Raw genomic sequence first — 21,294 nt, 5'->3', positions numbered from 1 at the left:
ACGCTTTAGTCCCGTTTGCCGTAGCGAAGCGCATGAGTTGTCCCATCCATAGGGTGTGGGTGGTCAGAGGTGAGAGACGGGTAATGTCAGAGATAGCGAGGGGAGCTTCCTTCTCAGCATCATCAGTCAGCGTTTCGTCATCTCCACTGTGAGCAGTAACACCTCGGGGGAGAGGAGGGGCTGTTGTAGTTGGCTAGTTCTAAGTAGCCATGTGCATGGGGTTTTTTTGTGTGTGTTTTTTTTTTTTTTTAAATCTTACAAAGCTTTTGTATTGTGTGGCAGTGGATTTCACTAGTTAGTCGTGCAGTACGTAAGAAAAATATTTGTGCTCAGTGTCTTTTTATCCTGTAGTTTCTTCATGAGAAAATCAAAGAATGTGATTTACTTAGCTGACACTACTATTTTTGTGTATATCGTGTGATATTTCCTCTTATTCCCCTGTTCAAAACAAAGTCAATTCACTCTTCTTGATCTCTTTCATATGGAGAGCTTTCCATTTCAAGGCCTTTTTTTTACACCCGTCTCCAGAACTTTTATCAGTTAGCCTGTAACCCCCTTTGTATTTTGGTTCACTAACAGCTTTTAAGCAAGTTTTCAATGTCAGCATATTTTTTTGTAATGGAGCTGAGTTTGACAGTCAACATACAACGATTAAAGTTTGCTACATATAAAGAAATAGCTACAGGGGAAAACATTAAAATTCCTGATTGTGGCGTGAATAGAAGCATTAGCAAGATGAAAGCTAGACAGGCATTTGGATCTGTGAACTCATCTGAATACATTACACAATATTATAATATTATGTGATAAGGTCTTGTAAAGAGTACTGTTGATGCTGAAGGGGAAGAACATGGTGTTAAAGGTGTAAACCTGATTTCTGGGTAGAAAATGGGCAGAGAGAGAGAAAATCAGAAATTAGATGGTGGTTCTTCCCTTAGTTCTTTATTCCCATGCTTTCAACACACAGTTCTTTGTTAAACTTCTGTTTACTCAACTTTTTATTAAACTTTGGAATAATTTTTTTTATTATTATTTTTTTTAATTTGCTTTAGACTTGTTTTGAAAAACTGAGGCTTTTCTTTAATGTCATTCAGGGTAAGCATATGACACAACAGTTTTCCAGCTGTATCTTTGAGGAAGTTCACCCATACTGCATCTTGATACACTGCTGATCTGTACTGGTTACCTTTGTCTGTTTGCTTTTGTTTATTATCACTGTGGCTTTTCTGAAGTTTATTCCAAATAACAATTTTTTTTTTAATAGCAAAAGAATGATTTATTCAATACCTGCTTTTTAATCAGACAGTGCAGGTATTGTCATGTCATCAACAGGCTACACAGAGATTAGTGCTCATAATGTGGACATGGCATAATCTCTCCATGGCCCGATTACCATCTAAGACACTGTACTGTCCTTCTGTAATAACTTTGCAATATTTATATTCCGGCGCTTAACAGATTTACAAGACAGCTACTGACTGAAAAGGCCAGGGCCGGTTCCCTGGTGAGAAATCTGTCCTTTCCCCCACCTCTTGGCAAGTTGGTCAGGAAAGTGTACCAGAAGTTTGATCTTGGATATTACGCCAGAGTCGTCTTGAGATGTTAAAGCCCTTGTGTTTGGGTTTACCTGAGCAAAGAGGGGGGTGGAGAAGGATGGGGAAAACATCCTTCTCTGGGTGATGAAGGGGGATCTCCCAACAGTTGGTCTACCTGGCTCCATTTTGCTTGTGGTTCTGCTCCGTGAATAATTTAATGTCCTGCCTCTATCAGTTTTCCCACGTTGCTCTTGAGAGTTTTACTGGTCTCCGCGGGGCTCTCGATAGCTGAAACAAACCTGATGGCAGCATCCCTAATTCCAGTTTGCCGCTGCACGACACAGCAAAACCCTATTCTGTCTGCAGGCTTGGGATGACAGTATGTATTGGTTGATGCTTCAAAGGTTATTTTACATCTCTCAGGGGCAAAGCCTGTGTATTTTAAAGAGGAATTTTAAATCCTGTGGAAATTGATTACAGAACTCATGTGCGCTGAATACAAGGGGTTTTGAAAGGATTAGTAACAAATACGGAAAAATGGAAAAACTAGCTTTAGTAATGTACAGAGAGTTGTGGAGAGGCAGCAGTGGAGAAAGGGATGTACTTGAAGGTTATTTATTTAAAAACATTTTAGTGTTGCTATTTTTTTGCTACATTCTTAATAACTCTGTTTGCATTCTGCTCCTCGCTCTCCTTTCTGTGGTGGTAATCTTGGAGATCAGGGGAGGTGTGCTGGGTTTGGGGCCGTTTTGCAGCAGTTACTGTAGCAGATGGCCATTCCTGCCCGGTTAATGTTGTGCTGTTAGAGAATTACAACACCATCCTGGTTATGCTGTAGTTGTACCATTTTTAAAAGCATCATTTAAATACCCTAAATTATAGTTACAGGATCATCTCCTTTTTGAAATATGATTTTAAAGTATTGAACTTGACGTTCAGAATCTTACTAGTGAAAATGATCTTTTTCCACTCCTCCCTCTGTTTTCTTCAATGGCAGCAACAAAACCGTGACCCTGCTTACGCAGAATTTCACACTCCTTTATCTAACATATTTTGCACAGTGATCGCTTGTGAGTGGATTTTGGTTTTCGAAAGTAAATCTCTAGGAAAATTATAAACGTATGTATTTAGAAATCAGAAGTCAAGTAATTGGGTTTACAGTTTTAAAAGTAGCCAGTGCTTCTCCATAACTACTGTAATGAAATGAACAAAATAATAATAATAGCTAATGTTTGTGTTCTGTTTCTGTTCAAAGGCATGTGGTTAACTAACCGTCATAACACCTCCTGGGAGTTGAGTAAATAATTTGCAAATATCCAAATTTAAATGTTGGGAAACTTCAGAGGGTTGGAGTGGCACACCTAAGGCGGCGCAGTGAGGCTGGGGAAGACAAAAGCCAGAATACTTCTCAGAGGATGTTTTCCAGTTCCCAACTTTGCTTGCATTTCCTACATTAAGTGCTCTAGTAAACCTGCTTCTAAAAACAAACCAAAGTGAAAGCTGAGTTAAAATCTGTCAGTCTAGGACTTCTGGACTGATAGGAAGTAGATTACATGAAACTTGTAGTTAAAGTAGCTATTACAAACACATCATTCAAAATGATTGGAGGCTTTTGGTTGCATTGAGGTTTGGATTTCATGAGGAAGATTAGTTAAGTGTGCTGGACCATCATAAACATCCAGATATGTTTTATTTACATGTCTTAAATCAGTGTGAATTACTGTAGAGGAATTTTGGAACTGGAATGATATACTGAAACCCAAATATTTGTATATATGAGGGCTTTGGGTTCTAAATTGAACATTTGTAACCAAAGCATATCTTAAAAAAAAAAAAAATTTGTTCTCTGTAATTATGAGTTTTCATAATAAATCAAGGCACCCTAGTTAAAGCATAGCCAGATTTTATATGCTTTTTAGAGAGACTTGTAGTGTGTGTTTTAGAGGTGATTGACAAGGGAATGATGCAGGAATTCATACCTGGAACAGTGGGACCTTCACCCTGACAAGGAGTGCTGGACAGCAGAGCGGGAAGTAAACGCACCAACGCTGCCGTTAAACGAAGATGCAGAAAACAGATGACATGTAAAGCTTAGTGTGATACAGCCCTCATTTGAGAAGTAAAAATATCCTAGGAGCTGACATATAATTTTGGAGCATGCCCAGTCAACAATTAGAAAGGTCTTGATGTATTTGCTTTATTTGTCTGTTGGCTTCAACAAAGGATTTTCTCAGAGGAAGATAATTTTCTGAGTTCTCATTGTGGGAGAACGTAAATGTTTCATGACACTAACCAAGCTGAAGCCTCCACAAATTGCTTTAATGTGAAAGAACATTTTAAAGGGAATTTTAAAAATCGTTGATCTCTGTAGTTATGTTTTGCTCTGTAACATATGACTTCAACTTAAATTCTATCTTTTGCCCCTAAGAAGGTGATTTTTATCTTCTTGGGTATTAACCATCTCAATGTAAATGTAAGACTGTCTTTGAACATACTGTAGCACGTATGTGGTGAAGGTGTAATGTGAAAACATATAAACCAGCACGTTTTAAATCTCTGCTAGGCAAAGCAAATCTGTTAACATATCAAATGGTGGAGGTGAACTCTGGGTTTTAAAATATACTCTTCAAAATTGGCTAGGTATTGCATTTGAATGGATTTTTGAGAAGAGACACATTTTAAGTAAAGTTTTATTGTTGTAGCTTAACTGCCTCTTTACGTGGTGGTATCTACACAGGCAATAGAAACATTCTGTACTGCAATTGCACTGAATATTTTTAAAGTGAGGAAGTGCAGGACATAAGGTTGCATCAGTATTGCTAACTTGGACATAGTGTGTGTAAAAGATATTATATAAACCTATTTCCAAGGTAAGTAGTTTATACCTCTTACTATTTATTTATAATATTGAAGAACTCTGGTCAAGATAAGGAAGACCATTGTGGTAAGTGATGTAAATACATAAACCAACGTAATGCTTACGTGTGTGCCACCCTGACTTGCATTTAGTATGCTGCAATATAAATTATATACTTCCTTTTTTTTTTTTTCCTTCTGCTAAAGTGTTATTTTTCTGTGAATGGAGTGCCATAAGCATACATGACTATCAGTCAGATTCTCTTTGTGGTTTTGCTAACACTGAGTGATAAACAATAATATCAGCTGCCAGTTGCAAAGCAATGTGTTTTTTATTAAATAGTAAGAAGAATTCTCTCTAGAGACATGACAGATTGTACTGGTGCCAATCAAGCCTTGGCAGTCAGTCATACTGATAGCTTGGACTCTATAAATATTCTTTTCTGTAACTTTCTTGCCGGAGTGAAAAATATAACTTTGTTTAGATGCTGTCTGTTCAGCTAAGAGTGTAGATTTAAACACCACACAATGGAAGATGAAGTGACCTCATCCTGACTTACAGTGCAAACAGAACTGATGGGATGATTAAAGGGACATCAGTGGAAGATTAAGGCAGAATCCTTGCTATCTAGGCCCCATGATTAGAGTGGGATAATGAAGCAGCAGTAAGTGAGTGAGCAGCAGATCAAGATCCCGCACAGGCGACTGCTCCCAAGCAGCTGCACCCTGCCAGGGTGGCATCAAAGGAACAGTAATTTGCCTGCTTATGCCTGTGATTGTTTTAGCTCCCGAATTTCCCCTGCAAAATCCTCATGGATCTATTTTTTTTTTTCTTTTTTCTTTGTCATCATGAGGTCAGAGTGATGGTGGATCAGAGCCCAGCACAGGCATTTGGGGTAGAGCTGCAAAAGGGATTTTAGTTGGTTGCTGAGTAAAATCTGGAGCCGTGGTGAGGTGCCCTTCCACAGCAGTGTCCCAGTCTGTGCTCTCTGTCATGTCATGGATCTGATCCTTTTAGAGAAATTAGAAGATCAAGTAAATTAGCTCTCCACAATTACTCTAGAAATGTAATAGTCATACTGACAGAAAAAAAATTTTATCAGGTAAAAGGTGTTTGTTTTAATATGGCTGTACTAAATAATTTCTCAAATGACAAGTCAAACAGTAGCTCAGTATGATGGGAGAAAAGGTAAGTTTGCTTCAAGTTGCACTTTTGTCATGCTTATACTTTAGGTGAGACAGATATATGAAATAATAATTACTTAAACATAAAGTTACCTTTACGCTTTGTTTCAATATACACATCTAATTCTATAGTCTGAGTGATACTCTTACACCTAGGCTAACCTATGTTAAAACTGTCTTTCTGAATGTTAGCTGAAGTTGCAGCGTATTTCACTGAACTAAACTTGTGTGTGTTCAAATGGGTGTGCTTCATTTTTAACGACGGCTCTGCTAGCACTGACACAGGTCAGTTTGACTTTTTGCCCTGTACTTACGTAAGAAGTCAGTAAAAAAAAAAATTTGGTCTGTACATCTTGTATTTGCTGCCCAAAGCTATTAATTGATGCCCAGACAGACTGAACAGCACAAAACACTTCCTAGATTTTGGGAACTAAGTGTAGACCTGGGAGGAACATTTTGAAAAATTTTAAGAGTATTGTTACTCTAATTTTTTTTTTTTTTTGCTAAGCATACAGCAAAGAAAGTAGCATTTTATGAAAAACAGAATATTTTTCTCTATAAAAGGATATCTTCTTTTATTTTAATATAGAAATAAAGTTATAAATCACAGTAAGTCCAAGTGTTTACCCATTGATGGAAGAATAAGTAGTAGTAGCCAAACATGGTGAGAAGCTTTCTTTTTTTTTTTTTTTCCCCCCTCTTTTTTTTTTCTTCCCCTTCCAGGTTACTTTTTTGCATTTTGTCAGAAATTAGTGCATGTTTAGTAGGAAATATACAATGGAAAATAAGATTTTAAAACCAAGAAAATTGACAGCCAGATGAAGTGAAGCTGTTTAGGTTTTTTTTAAAGCTCTTGAGATTTAAATTATCAATATCCATTTTATCAGGAAGTCCTGTGTGCTTTGGCAGTATGCATATATAATTCTTGCTCAACCGTAAGTTCTGTAGCACACAAACTATCGCTGTATTTTTCCAAATTGATAGCTAACAGATCCCGGCCACCGAGCAGAGACAGCCTTTGCTGGGATACCGTCTCTTTTCACAGCTTTATAACTCTCTAAACAGCCCTCCTCCTTAGGGTCACAAATATGTTATATAAATGCGAAGATATTTAGGGACGAGTTTATCTGTTAAGGTTTAGTGTTGAATGCAGCTTTCATTTTAGGTCAGATTCTACCCACTGCTGTGGGATCAAGGAAGACTTTCAGGTTCTTTGTCCAAAGCCAAAACTTGCATCTTTCTGATATTTAAAAAAAAAAAACCCAAACAACAACCCCCACCCCCCCCCCCACCCCCCCCCCCAAATTCCTCCTCCCAAATTTTAGAGTTTAGAACCGTGTTACACAGGCGCAGTATTTGAAATATCACTTTGATGTGTTGTAAAAGCAATCATGACATTAAAAAAATCATTTTTCTTTCAAGAGTTATGTGAAGGGAAGGGCCGTGAAGTGCTAACTTTTAAAATTTGAAAACTGAACACCTGGAGATAATTATATTTTTAAATGTTTTCAGGCTGAGTCAGAGTTAATGGCAAATCGGAACCATATTAGATTGGCAGATGATTAGTAGAATTTATCATTATAATATGCTTAGCATAATAAGCATGGTGGTCTTGATTATTCAGTGACAGTTTATGTAGTAATTTTTCCATTAAAAGACTATGTCAGTCTGTCAATAAATACATTCATTAGATCAAGTATGGCATGCTTAAAACATGTTTGGTTTCAAAAATATTAGCTTTCTCCAATAAGACACCAGTAGTATTCAGATGGTTTACAAAACAGACGTTAAGCAGATTTCACTTAAAAACATGAATTTTATAAAGACTGAAACATTTAATATAAACAAATCCTAGTAGCAGCCCTACATCTACTTGCACGTAAGTCAACACGAAACAGGTCCAGGCAGGTTACAAAAAATTAGCTTAAAAGTCTTCTCATTTTGTTGATAAACTACACAAGTCATGGTTACATACAGAAGGAGTGAAGGTTTCACAGGCTTACAATGTTATCTCTTTCAGAAATTGTCCCAAAATTCTAGAAAAAACCTCATTTGGCTTTTTTTTTTTGTGTGTGTGTGTGTGTTCCAAATCATCCGTCTGTCTGTACAATGGAAATTCTCTGACGGGTAGACTGTAATCTTGATGTGTGATCAGCCATTAGCCTGAGTTCTCTTAGGTCAATTTTTTTTTTATTATCAGCAGTTTAAAACACTTTCTTTTTATATTAACTCACTTGTTCGAGACTGGTGCTATGAAACATTTGTGCAAATAGTAACATCTCAGTTTAGTACAAGAGCAGTAACAGTTAAAGTTGCCAGAAAAGAAGTGTTCATGTCATTTGGATTAATAGCTGAGATGAATATTTTGTCTAGTTTATTCCTAATGATGGGACCCAAGGAGGTACTCAGTCTTATTCTGGTCCCTTTCTCTTCTCATCTGCTAGGTTTTCTCCAAGGAAGTAACACCCTCTCGTCCTTCAAAAAAAAAACCAACCAAAAAAACCAACCAAAAAAAACCCCCCAAACTCCCAAAGATTGCATTAGTCATCCACTGGTTTATTAGAGATTATTTGTAACTGTGATAAGAACTTGGACTTTGAATTTTCTAAATATACAGAAGGTGGAAGAGTATTGAGTAATTTTTCTCATTATCTCGCAGAGTAATCTCACAGGGTGTAGCATCGCTGAACTAATGGCCCTCAAATAGTAACTTATCAGAGCTGCTCAGGGATTCTTGCCATTGCTATAAAAAGACATTTGGCAATAAGCAGTATGTCATATTAGAAGCACAGCCATTTACTAGAACATAAATATGCTAACATACTTCACTTACAAACTCTTCAATGACATCTGGTTCTAGGAAACTAAGTAGATGATTTTGAACATCACAGATAACTGGTCATTCTAAATACTATAATTTTAAAGCACTTGTTTCTTGAGATGGGTGATAAATTGTGGCATTTCTTACGTATTTTTTGGGGGCATTTCACCTGACCTCTCAGAGCTTTTTGGTAAATACTAATTAAGGAGTGATGACTTTTGTAGAAGGTTCGTTAGGTAGTTTGCACCCATTTTGCAGTTAAACAGAGAAGCACACATCACTTGAAATTCTCTCTGAGACTGAGCCTTGACTGGAGTTTCCTAGTCTAAGGTCTATGCTTTTTCTTCCTCCCTGCCAAGCTAATGAACATACTTAAAATGCTGCTTCTGCACCTCTGTAAGAAATCAGCTTGCCAGGTGTTAGACTCCTATGTCTTCCTCTTGCACTGCTGCAGCGGCTTGACTTTGTGCCCCTGGTTCCTGCTGTTGCACTCTGCTACAGTCCTGCTTGCAGGAGCCGTGCAGTGGGCGATGTGCCTGACGACGTCGGTGCAGGGTTGGTGCTGTCTTGTTTGATGGCTTCCAGCTATGAATGGAGTCCTGGTTGGTCATCATCTGAGTGGCATATGATTGTTCTATTTGGGATTGGGGGGTAAATAGGTCATATAAGCAGAACATGTATTAATTTGCATTTTCCAGGGCGTTACAGACTTCCGTACAGGTTGCACTAGACTTGACTTTCACTCTTGGCTGTAGTTGTTGTAACTTCATGAGTAGCCTGCTGCTTTCACAGGTTTAAGTGAACTTAAGTCAAAATCTGTAAGGTGATCCTGGGATTGATGCGTGGTGGATTTGGGCACCTTTAACAATACTTGGCTGAGAAAGAGGTGTTACCGCTGTCGAGGAGAAAGGTGCCTTTCCAGTCCCTTGATGAACCTGCTAATTCTTAGTTCTTTCTTAGATCTGTGGTTTGCATATCTTGTGATTACACAGATGATCGAGGAATCACAGGTGTCCAAGTATCAGTCAAGCAAACGGTCAATTAACATGTCCATGTGTAGGCAGAGCTGGGTACTCCCTGAAGCTGTCATGCGTTTTGTGACTGAGAATTCGTTGTTCCGAAGAACTACCTTTATAATATACACTGTTTTAACTGAAATGATCCTAGCAATATATTAATGTTAATGGTTTAACGTTAATTAAATAATTTCTTTTCCAACGCATTCATTGATGGAACTTGACCACTCTTAATTCAAATGTTCAGTTTTTTGGTTTGTGGTTTGTTTTTTTTTTTTTTTTGTGGAAGAATATCTGTTGCTCCTTTTGATGTTCCTAAATAGAAGTCCTCCCTAAACTGGTCATACTATGAAAAAAATAATAAATTAATAAGAGGAAAACAAAACAAAAAACCCCCACAACACCCCAAAAAGCAATGGAGGTCAATACTTGAGCTGCTGTTCTCAGGGGTGTTCCACACTGGAGGTCTAGTAGACCATACCAAAAGGTTGTCATGAAGTGAAAGTTGAAATGTTGGCTCCAATACAGTTTTGACCATTAGGAGACATACTTACAGATAATGGTTATCCTTTGAGGAAATCTGATATTTAAGCTTGCTTGGCCTGAGGATAGCGGTCTCTTTGCTTTGTGTCTGAGGTCTAGGTTTGGTTCTCACTTTCTTGTTCTTTAAGATGGAGAGAGAGTGGGGAGTGTTATGAAATGCTAAGCTTTAGTGGCTGAGGAATGTAGCTCCCAAAGTTAAGAGACTCCCGTAACTGACTGGGGACCAGCAATGAGTGGAGCCTCGTGGATTACAGTGAGGCTTGAATCCTCTATGCTCTGTGTGTCGCAGGGGACCTCCCAAGCCAATAAAGGAAAAATGTTAATGGAGTAAATGACAACATGAAGTATTTAAGAATTGTTTCTGTATGGGAGCTTAAACCCTCTGTTTTTTTCTCCTTTTCAGAAAGAAGACACAGCTCCTCCAGCAAGCCGCCTTTGACTCCTCCCTCCTCTTCAGTATTTTCCCTCATTTCATCTTTCCCTTCAAAAAACAAAGGTAGCAGTGGAAGTGGGAGCAATCGTTCATCCAGTGGAGGTACTAGTGCATCATCATCAAATTCCAAGTTGTTGAAATCACCCAAAGACAAGCTGCACATCAGCGGAAACAACAGGTTAATGCATTCGGTACAGCATAGCAAAGTTCCCCATGATAAAATGTGAGTATGCGTTTTGACAAAGAATTAAATGTTATTACTTGCATAGACACTGCTATATCAGTAGAATTTCCTTTTGTTTAGAAGGTTTTTGGTTTAAGAGATAATCACTTTAAAGTCCTCCAGATCTTTTCCAGCAGCCTAGTCTAAGATTATAGATAATACTCATGACTGTGTTGAACAAGAACTCTTGCAAAGCTGCATCTTAAATAGCTATAAATAAAGGTCATTTTACTAGGGGCTCTTAATTCTTTGATCTGATCTGCATACTTTGATCATAAGGGAGTTTTAGCTCTGATTGAGGTGATTTTTGACCTGCACGCTTGAGATTGCAGAACTGATAATATAATTTACTGTCACAGAGTGGGGCATTTCTCACTGGACATAACAGGCCCATTCCAGTTGCTTTGGTGATACGCTGTATCTGTGAATCCAAATAACAGTTTCTGAAGTCCCTGATGACTCTCTGAAATACTTACAAGGAAATGGGGGAAAAGAGGACAGAAGAGATCATGGACATCATAAAGAATGTGAAAATAAAAAAGATAAGAGTAAGAAAACTGGGAATAAAGGAGGAAGGTCTACATTTGCATTGTGAATAGATCAGAGTATTGTTGAGTAATAGTATATTTTAAGTACTTTTTATAATTTATGACTATAATTTTCGATTTTCCCCGCTTTGTTTTTCATAAATAATAGTATGACTCCATCTGTCAAAGTGGAAAAGATTCATCCAAAGATAGATGGTGCCCAACTGAAAGCTGCTGTTGGTCCAACTTGTTCTACTACTGTGAGTTCCTCAATAAAGACTGGCCTTAATTGTCCCTCAATACCAAAGCCACCCTTGCCTTCCCCTGGACAGATACTGAATGGTAAAGGTCTTCTCTCTGTGCCTCCATTTTTGGAAAAGAAACCTGAAGAAAATACAAATAATAGGAAATTTTTACATAAAAGATTGTCAGGTAATTGTTTTTAATTATTATTTGCTATATTCCTCTTAGTAGTGTATCTATGGAAATACATATACAGAATATATATGAATATATATGTTCATATAGATATGAATTTCAGAAGTAAACACTTTTATAACGCTGTAACTTGTGATTAGGTACGTTTTATATATTAGAATTTAAATCTATAACTTGACATACTCTTAAAGGATGCAAACAACTTGAAATGTGGCTGTTGCTTTCCGAAACCATAGAGACCTCAAAGGCCTGTCAGTTCTTAAGGTTTTAAAATTACGCTCTTCTACTATCTTTAAAGGGTTTTTTTTCCTTCTTTCTATACGGAAGGTCCAAATGGACATAGAAAACGCAACAACTAGCACCTCGTAAACTCAAAAATGTAAACCCAGACTGCTCTTTACACTTTTTAAACACAATAACTTTGAGTGTTAGTAGAATGGTAGAAAAGTTCTTAACACCAAAACCAACAACAAAAACCCACCATTTATTTATCACAGTTCGTATTGATGGTGATCTCTAATCCTAACATGCAGGATCTACTCCTCCTTTGGGGTCCCTTACAGCTGTAAATTTCTCCGTTCTGTTTGTAGACTTGAGATCTGTATTTCAGCACACTGTGAACTTGCTGAGAGTGTAGAAAACTTTATTTGTACAATTTTATTGTGCATTTTTATTTGTACATTTGCCTGTGTTACATTTGAAAACCGTTTCCAATGTGGTTAATTTTTGTAATGAAAATAAATGTTAGTATTTCAAAATGTCTTTTGATAACTTTTCAATACTGTGTACTTTTGACAGAGAGAGAATTTGATCCTGATATATACTGTGGTGTCATTGATGTGGAAACCAGGAAACCTTGTACTAGGTCTTTGACATGCAAGGTAGGACGTCTTAATCAGAATAGGATTATGTAAAGTTTTAATTCAATTTCCTGAGGAATATGACAGAAAACAGAAAACTACAAATTCTTGCTGTCAGTAACTACCACTGTAATTGGTACCTCTCAAAACATGTTGCCCAGAACCAAGAAGGAATTGTTTTCGAAGTTCAGTTAATTATTTATCCAAAAACGTATTTCTTAAAGTAACCTGGAGATCTGTATTTTTGTATAAACCCTTTAAACATGGATGTTGACATGGGACAGATTACATTACTCCACATGTAGGTAGTAGGGAGCCAGCACGTTCTTCTTTTTGAGGATAACCTTTGGGTCATAGATCATGAATTTTAAAATTCCTCATAGGCACTAAAAGTATTATTTGTTTATGCAGGATTTAAATAAATCAAGCTCCTCCCCTCTCACACCCCATCCTTTCCCCCCAGCAGAGTCTGCAGCAGATACTCAGGAGATATTTGTGTAAATGCTAATACTGCTTGATGTACAACTACAGCCAACTCAGAAATGAGTCTTCTGAAAAAGCCATGGAGTATGCCTAGAGGTCAAACTCTAAATTAAACAATCCGTAAAAGCTTTCAGTCAGATGAAATGTGTCCTCTGGCTCAAAAATCTTGGGGGACAGAGGGGTATCAGTCCCGAGGAACCAAAAATCCAGATCCCCTGCAATTGTGTAATATTTAGCTACTTTCCTGCAAAGCAGCTAAACTGTCAGTAGGGGAAGCATCTGGTAAATAAACCACCTACAGAACAAAGGTAAATGAAGCTAGTACTAATGACCCAGAGGAACTGAACTTGAACACATTGCCCTTTTGGAATTACAGGGGGGAGGCAATTGTTTTGCTAATAGAGGAGGGAAAAGCTTCAAGATTTTACAAGAGAAGTAGGCAAATAAAAAGTGTAAAAGAGAAAGTAAAAACGTTTCTCAGCAATTCCTTATATTATACCTACTCATAAAATATTTTTTGGAATTGCTGTTTGTGTCTGAATTACGTGATGATAATTTTTACCTACTAAAATGAACCCAATCAAACCTTTTATGCCGTATGAAAAAAAGGTGTTGTCGCATGTGACTTTAACAATCCATCTATTTCACTTTACCGGGAATTTGTGCCGTATATACACATATATATCTTACTATGTATAGCATTCAGGACACTCAAAGGACTTCGAGTTCTGTCTGACTGTGGATTCTGCTGTATTTTTTTTGCATTCCTTAATATCTATTTGATTACATTGGTTTTCAAGGAATATATTAGTATATAGAAGGAAGCAAAGTATTTTTATAAATATTTTTCATGTCTCCCATTAAAAGTCTGATTTTAAACATTATTGTGTTAAATATTTTCATAAGTGAAAGTAAATATTTTAGTATTTTTGGTTGTACACTAGTTGGCAAGTAAGACATCAATGTAAAAAAGATTTTCAGTTCTAGTCTTAACCTTGTAAGAACTTTGGCAGTTTCTTTTTTTAAAAAGAAATTTGAAAGAAGCCTTTTACTCAATTGCTTTTTTTTTTTTTGTTATGTTGGATCAGACAGGGACATAATCATTCACCAAGCAATTTTAAAGTTTGTCTTCAAAGTCATTCTTCCAGTTGTTTACTAAACCATGAGTGTGATGATTTTCTCTGTTTCAGAGCTCTAGACACGTGTTTTGAGTGTTTGATTTCCACAAATCTAATAGCCTGGGATTAATGATTTATTCATGGTTTTGCAGACACATTCCTTAACCCAGCGGAGGGCTGTACAGGGTCGAAGAAAACGATTTGATGTGTTATTAGCCGAGCACAAAAGCAAAACCAGGGAAAAGGAACTTCTTCGACATTCGGATCATCATCAGCAGATGCCCCCTCTCAGGGAACCACATCCCTCACCTACTAAAACTTCCCAGGAGCTGCACCAAAATTCTCATGGAGTTACTCTTACAGAATCAAAGCCTTTATTACCTAATAAACCCAAACCTCACCCCCCCAGTCTTCCAAGGTAAGGAAAATCTGCAGATCCAATGGTATGAAATTAATACTGGTAGCTTCATCAGGTGGATTTTGAAAGAGCGATATGGATCTGTTGGACAGGGCAGTATTTTTGCTCTAGGCCTGGTGACTGTCTGCAATTAGCAGTTACATGCTGAGCTGTAACTCCTAGCGAGGAGGGTTTGGTGTTTGAAATAGTAAAAGCTGACTTGCATCACTGAAAGTGGTTCAGCAACGATTGGGCAATGCTGCTTTTCCAGGGGTACCATACCTCCTGCCCTTCCTCTTTGTACATGTGTTATGAGACTATGGAAAACATCAGAAGTCTGTTAATGTAGATTTCCTTCTGTCAGTGACAGTAAGCACTTAAGCTTGGAATTTTTAACTAGACTTAGTTCACTAACACCTTTACTGCTTGCCTTGCCCAGGCCTCCAGGCTGTCCAGCCCAGCACAGTGGAAATGCCCCTAGCGAGTCTCCTTCTGTCCACGAGTCCCCGCACCCTCCCTTGCCTGCAGCTGAGCCAGCATCTCGGTTATCCAGTGATGAGGGAGAATGTGATGAAAAAGAAGAGCCTGTTGAAAAACTGGATTGTCATTATTCAGGTCATCATCCTCAACCAGCCGCTGTACGTTTTAAGTAAAAGTTAACCTTGGTCTCTCGCTGGCTCTGAACTTGTAAACAAATTACTTGGGGGTTTTAAGGATGGTTTTCTGTTGGGTATGTGATTTTTTTTCTTCTAGACTTTTAAGAAAATTATTTTGTTGCCTAGTAGGTAGTGAAGGTATAACTGTAGTTGCAAAGTAAACATGCTAAAGAAATATGTTTGGAGCTCACTTCCCCAGTCCAAAAGAATCAAAATACCAAAATACTGAAGATGAAATTGGTAGCTGCTCTAAAGGGCTGTGGTTTTGGAATAAGGACATGTACACAGTGCCTTTTTGGTGAGACTGGTTTTTTTATTGGACTTCCCCCACACACACACGCACTTTTTTTTTTACTCAAGTTGCTAATCCTCACAGTAAAGGTAGCAGTAATGTGTTGTTTTAATATTTAAATCTTGACAAAAGCTAGTTAGTCTAGCTAAAAGCACAAGCTTTATTGCCTAGCCTGTATATCAAATTATCTCCTTTTTTTTAAAACAGACTACGAACAGATAGCTGGTAGCTCCTCAGAAGCATATGTTACATATATATATATATATATATATATATATATATATATATATATATATAATGTTTTTATACACACACACAAACACACACTACTGTCCTTGCCTGTTTAATCAGAGGGATTCAGATTTGACCGCAAGTATGGGAGTATCAGATGGGAAGAAAATGATCCCAATATACCAAGGCCAAAAATTTAAAATAGTTGTTATACCATAGAAATAAAAATTCTAATTTATATTTTTTATCCTTGATTTAAACATCTAAAAGCATATTAATTTAGCAATATTTATTTATAAACAAGTGCATTGTTATTCAGAGAGTTGTTACTGAAAGTGGAAAACACCAATAAAAATCTATCTTTTCAGTTTTGCACATTTGGTAGTCGGCAAATTGGAAGAGGTTATTACGTGTTTGACAAGCGGTGGAATCATATTCGATGTGCACTTGACTTCATGTTGGAGAAGCATCTTAATTCACAGATGTGGAAGTGAGTAGAAGTGAAAGAGTTCTTATTCTTCTTGGTATCTGTAGAAATACATGAAGCCTGTGATTCTACTTGAAGAACAGTAATCTTGTGTTCAGATTAATCGGATCAAAGGTTGATAGTCTATGCTTTACATTTTTTGCAACAGTTAACTTTTAATTAAATAAAATAGTTTAGTGGCATTAATCAACCTCAAGATACAACCACTTTAACGTAGCATTATTAGACTGGGTGTTATTCCAAAGAGTGGTAGCTACGTAGGTTTTTGTTTGTTCTTCTGTTCACCTGCAGGAAAATTCCTCCGGCATCTAGTAACACAGCATCAGTTCGTGCACCACATCGGACAAACTCGATGCCTGCTTCACAGTACGGTGTCAGTGCAGCAGGTTTCCTCTTACCCACCACGGTTATGTCATCGCCAGCATTGGTATCTCCTTCCTGTGTGTCTCTGAATAATAAATCGGTACCATCGCATGGAACGACACTAAATGCCAATCCTGCTAGTTTGGGTGCAGTGGATCCTGTCTGCAGTATGCAATCAAGACAAGTGTCTTCATCCCCTTCAACACCTACAGTGCTTTCCTCTGTACCTTCACCTATGCCCAGCAAACCTCAGAAAATGAAATCCAGCAAATCTTTTAAACCTAAGGAATCTTCTGCTGGCAGTGGCACCTGTAACAGTACCGGCAGCGTCAGTAGCAGCGGCGGCTCAGGAAAGAAGCGTAAAAACAGTTCCGCACTGCTAGCACCTTCTCATTCCACGGAGTCCTTTAGAAAAAACTGTGTGGTTAACTCTGGAAACTCTGGGACCTCCTATCATCCATCGGTGACAGCTTCGTCCCACAGCGTTGGCCTCAACTGTATGACTAGCAAAGCTAACTCTGTTAGCCTCAAACATGACCAATCAGGGAGGGGTCCTCCGACTGGAAGCCCTGCAGAATCGATAAAGAGAATGAGTGTGATGATGAACAGCAGCGACTCCACGCTCTCCTTAGGGCCGTTTGTTCATCAGTCCAGCGAGCTGACTGTAAATTCACACAGCAGTTTTTCACATTCGCATACTTCCCTTGACAAATTAATAGGAAAGAAAAGAAAGTGCTCACCTGGTTCAAGCAGCATAAACAGCAGCAGCAGCAGCAGCAAATCAAACAAAGTTGCCAAATTGACATCGGTGAACAATGTTCATGCAAAACACACTGGTGCAATCCCAGGGACGCAAGGACTGATGAACAACTCTCTTTTTCATCAGGTATGAAATTTTGTCTCGAACTAAGCCAATATGAACATGCCTCTTCACATGCTTGTATTACATGTGTTCTCTTAATTATTAGCTAGCCAATTCCAGATCCTATTGAAGTAAAAGATAGCTCTCTTGTCCACTACTGATTTTGAGTGGTTTTATAGTACCTTTACACAAGACTTCTATAAACACTCTCATGAAGTGTAGCTTTTTTTAAAGTAACCCTAAATATGATGTTCCAAGTTCATTAGATGTTGCCTGTGAATTGCTCTCAGATGAAATTCAGTCCTCACATTTTAAAAATAAATCTTGCTAGCCAGCCATGGAACTGAGCTGCATGTCTCAGCCTGACTTCTTGTTTCTGTGTCAGTAATAAACATTCGACAAAGTGGAACATAATGATGCTGATAACAGAACTGTGATACTGTGATAAAATAAGCCTGTTATCCCAAGGTGTCATTGACTAACTTCGTAGTAATAACAAGATTAAATGTTATAAATAAGATATAATACCTTAATATAAATAAGATAGATAACTTTTTTAGTCAGTAAAGCAAACAGATTTACTCTAAAGGAAGCAGATCTCATGAATAGGTAAGATCCCATTTTAAAAATTAGTTTGGAGTTTTGTTTTTTTAAACAAATCGCACTGGAAAAGTAGTGTATTGGGAAGGAAAGTTCTTGGTAAGCTAGGATGAGAGATAATTTAGAAACTGGTAGCTCAGACTTCTTAATAATACTATTCAAATTGACTTGGAGGATCACTTGGAGGGGTAAAAATAATTTGATATAGCTCAAGGAGAGTGTAGAAGATGGAATTTTAGAGAGTAGTTTTAGAACTAGATTTTTCGAGATTGAAAACCCAAGAAACCTTTTGTTTCCTCTGGTGCTAATAACCTGAAATCTGTGTACCTGGAGAGCTAGGAGGTCAGTAGGAGCTTTTTCGGAATGGTTTCTTAATGTTCAGTTTCAGCCGTAGAGGAAGATTTCCACCATTATGTTGTGTTTACTGTAACAAAAAAAAAGCATTCAGATGGCTGAATTTATTTCTGGACTTATCTAATAGTTACTATTTCAACTATGCAATATAAATAAAGGAGAAATATAATTTGAGTGAATGAAGGAAGGAAATAATGTCTGAAACCATTATAACTTTAAAGAGCTTTAGCTTGAGAATTGTCAAGTCGTGGAGAAGCCAACCGCATGTTAGTGGTGTCGCGTTGTGCCTGCTGATTCTCCCCCGAATATGCTCTCGTTACCCAGAAAATGTCTTTTAAGGGCATCTGCTATATCACCCATCCTTCTGTTTCTTTTGCTTGCTCCAAAGCCAAAGGCACGTCCCTGATAGCTGAATGCACCATGGTGAGAAACGAACTGGACAATTTTCACTACAAGCAAAACCTCCATTTGGATTTCTGGACTCCAAGATGCCTTGAGTTTTCCCAACTTCCCATGGTCCTCAGGTGTGGAAATCTACTGGACTGTCACTTAAACAAGGAATTTCCCTGAAGCCATGTCTGTAGCAGCGAATATACTAGAAATGGACACTGGATGAAGTTCAGCCACATAATTGCTCTTATCAGTGTTAACGGTGGTCTGAACTGTTTGCTACAAATCTGTGAGATTTTACTTACAGGAGTACATCATCTTGCCACTATTTGACATAGATTGGCTGGGCAAACGAATGTTTTTTGGGGGGAAATAAACGTTACTGTGGACTTATTTTTATACTGATGGTGTCTTTTGTAGGTGATAGCTGACCAGACAGACACCCTCAATGGAGAGGACCCCGTGACAAGGGGGAAAAATGTGTGAGGCACAATGGAAAGAAGCCCTCAAGAAGGGAATATGGCTTTAGTGTTTTTATAGCAATGTTCCTTTAATGGAATATAAAAATAGCACAATTCAAAAAATAGTCTGTGTTTTGCCCAGCCTTTTGCAAGTAATTTGGGATAAGAAGCTATCAGGAGTTTAAAAAAAAAAAAAAACACCACAAAACAAACCCAACAAAACCCAGAAAAACTTGTTTGAGGCCATCGCTCAGAAAACAAGTATAAAAATGTCGTACTTGCATGATACAAAACCTACTTTCTATTATTTTGAATAAGATTTGATTGCAGAAGAAAAGTTAATTTTGTTTTTTAAAAAATTCAAAACCATCAAACAAAGGCAAATAACCTCTAAAACTATGTGCCCAAAGAACGTATTTATTGACCTATACTGTATACCATAGGCCTTTGTTATTTAAAAAAATAACAACTCTATTGGTTAAATTAGGCTGGATTTGCCTTCCAGCCGGTTAAAGTAGCCCTTTTAAAACTAAGTATTTAAAGTATTTAAATATTTTCTAAAAAACATAAAAGTCAGTTTCTTTATGCCTTGTTTGTAGAACTAAATCATTAACATGTTACGCTTTCAACCACTCAGTAAGATTTTTTTTTTTTCCAAAATTCTGGCATCAATGCCAATTTGACAGCAGAGTTCACCGTAAAGCGCAGATGTGTGCGTCACAGTCATCCCACGCCTACCCAGGCTTTGTGAATAAAGGGGGCTTTACACAGTTTTATATAGTCCGGTCAATTTTTATGAAATATTTTGTCTTGCTTCAGAACACCTCAAAAGTGAATTCCGCTAAAGGGCTTATTGTATTATGATTTGATTTGTCCGGGTGTTTTTGTTAAGTTTTTAAACGTCAGGTAAAGTCTCAAAACTGACTAAACCTTCATTAAGGGGGCAAAGCAAAGGAAAACCAATTCCTAACCAAGAAGATATTTTTTTTTCTGCCTTAAAGGGGCACCAGCTATTGCTGAGAAGAGACAATCTGAGCCTGTCCAATTGTTCGCGTAGCCCAGCCTTCTCCCCGGTTCTGGTGGCAAGTAGTACATCAGGGAATCCAAAGCCACTCTGAGTAGCAGTTGCTTAGTTGTTTACCTAACGATGCTTTCAGTTTAACCTGAACTTGCTATGAAATCATTGTTATACAGCAAAACAACAAGAAGCCTCTATGCAGACACTTTGAATTGATACAAAAGATGACATTGAGAAAGCAACGTACTAGAGACACTTATTATGCAAACTTAAAAAAAAAAATAGACAACTTTTCAGGAACAAAAGGATTCGTATTTAATAAGATGCCCTGTTGAAAGGTTTGTTAGAACTGCAATTGGTTTAACGTAAAAGGAACCAAAGTGATATGCCACAAAGAGAAATCAAAGCGTATTAAATCCTGCACGTTTGGAGTGAAATCCACGCTCTGATGAAGTCCCTGGGGCAGAGCTTCCGCTTCAGGATAGCGTCAGTCACAAGTGCAATTTGACTCTTGATAGACACCAAGGTAAAGGAAACAAAAATTTGGCAAGATTGAACGCTAGCGAGTTTGTGATCGAACTCTCCTCTGTTTTTGTTAAGGTTCTGTTGATCTGAAAGCATAATGGCAAATTCGTGCTCCTTCGATAGCATGCAGACGTGTTAAAAAGTGAATTCCTGCTCGCTGCTCGTACAGAGCCAGTGTCTGCAGTCACCTGCGGCATGTGGGTTTAAGCCATTGGGAGTAGAGAGTTAGAACATCGTAAATTCTGTCTGCCCTTGAGCATAGACCTGCTTAAATATTATGTTTTAGATCTTGGTTATAAGCAGAACATTGTTCCTGAAGCTTTTATTGTCACATAGTTCTTACTGTAAATAATTAAGGAAGCTTAAAATTAATTTTCCTTGCAAAATTGAATTTGCAGTGGCTGGGTTGTTTCTAGACAGATTTTGGTATTAATTTAAGAGATACAGTTTTTATAGTCTTTCCAACTTCTCGTTATGACTCCTGCAGTTTTCTTAACCTAAAAAATTGCTGCAATGATGAACAAAGAATTATACAAGAAAAAAAAACATACTTTTGTATCTTTATTTTGGAATTTCTTGTTCTATTATAAATATTGAAGTATCCCTATTTCAGAAGACAT

At 37.6% G+C, this 21,294-nt stretch overlaps 1 protein-coding gene across 2 annotated transcripts in view; it reads left to right on the top strand.

The window, feature by feature from the left end:
* ATXN7 (ataxin 7) overlaps positions 1-19,571 on the top strand; it is a 61,103-nt gene extending 41,532 nt beyond the window's left edge. For both annotated transcript variants that reach the window (XM_050904913.1, XM_050904914.1), the window contains 8 exons: positions 10,360-10,612; positions 11,309-11,571; positions 12,376-12,458; positions 14,191-14,456; positions 14,875-15,073; positions 15,983-16,104; positions 16,393-17,350; positions 18,669-19,571. In XM_050904913.1, the coding sequence (XP_050760870.1) occupies positions 10,360-10,612; positions 11,309-11,571; positions 12,376-12,458; positions 14,191-14,456; positions 14,875-15,073; positions 15,983-16,104; positions 16,393-17,350; positions 18,669-18,686 (2,162 nt within the window). In that variant the 3' untranslated portion in view covers positions 18,687-19,571. The remainder of the gene's footprint in view (positions 1-10,359; positions 10,613-11,308; positions 11,572-12,375; positions 12,459-14,190; positions 14,457-14,874; positions 15,074-15,982; positions 16,105-16,392; positions 17,351-18,668) is intronic.
* The last annotated feature ends 1,723 nt before the right edge of the window (positions 19,572-21,294 follow it).

This window comes from Gymnogyps californianus, chromosome 13, assembly GCF_018139145.2.
Source record: "Gymnogyps californianus isolate 813 chromosome 13, ASM1813914v2, whole genome shotgun sequence".
NCBI classification, from domain to species: domain Eukaryota; kingdom Metazoa; phylum Chordata; class Aves; order Accipitriformes; family Cathartidae; genus Gymnogyps; species Gymnogyps californianus.
Note: the sequence above shows the minus strand (reverse complement) of the source record. Positions and strands in the feature narration are given on the sequence as shown.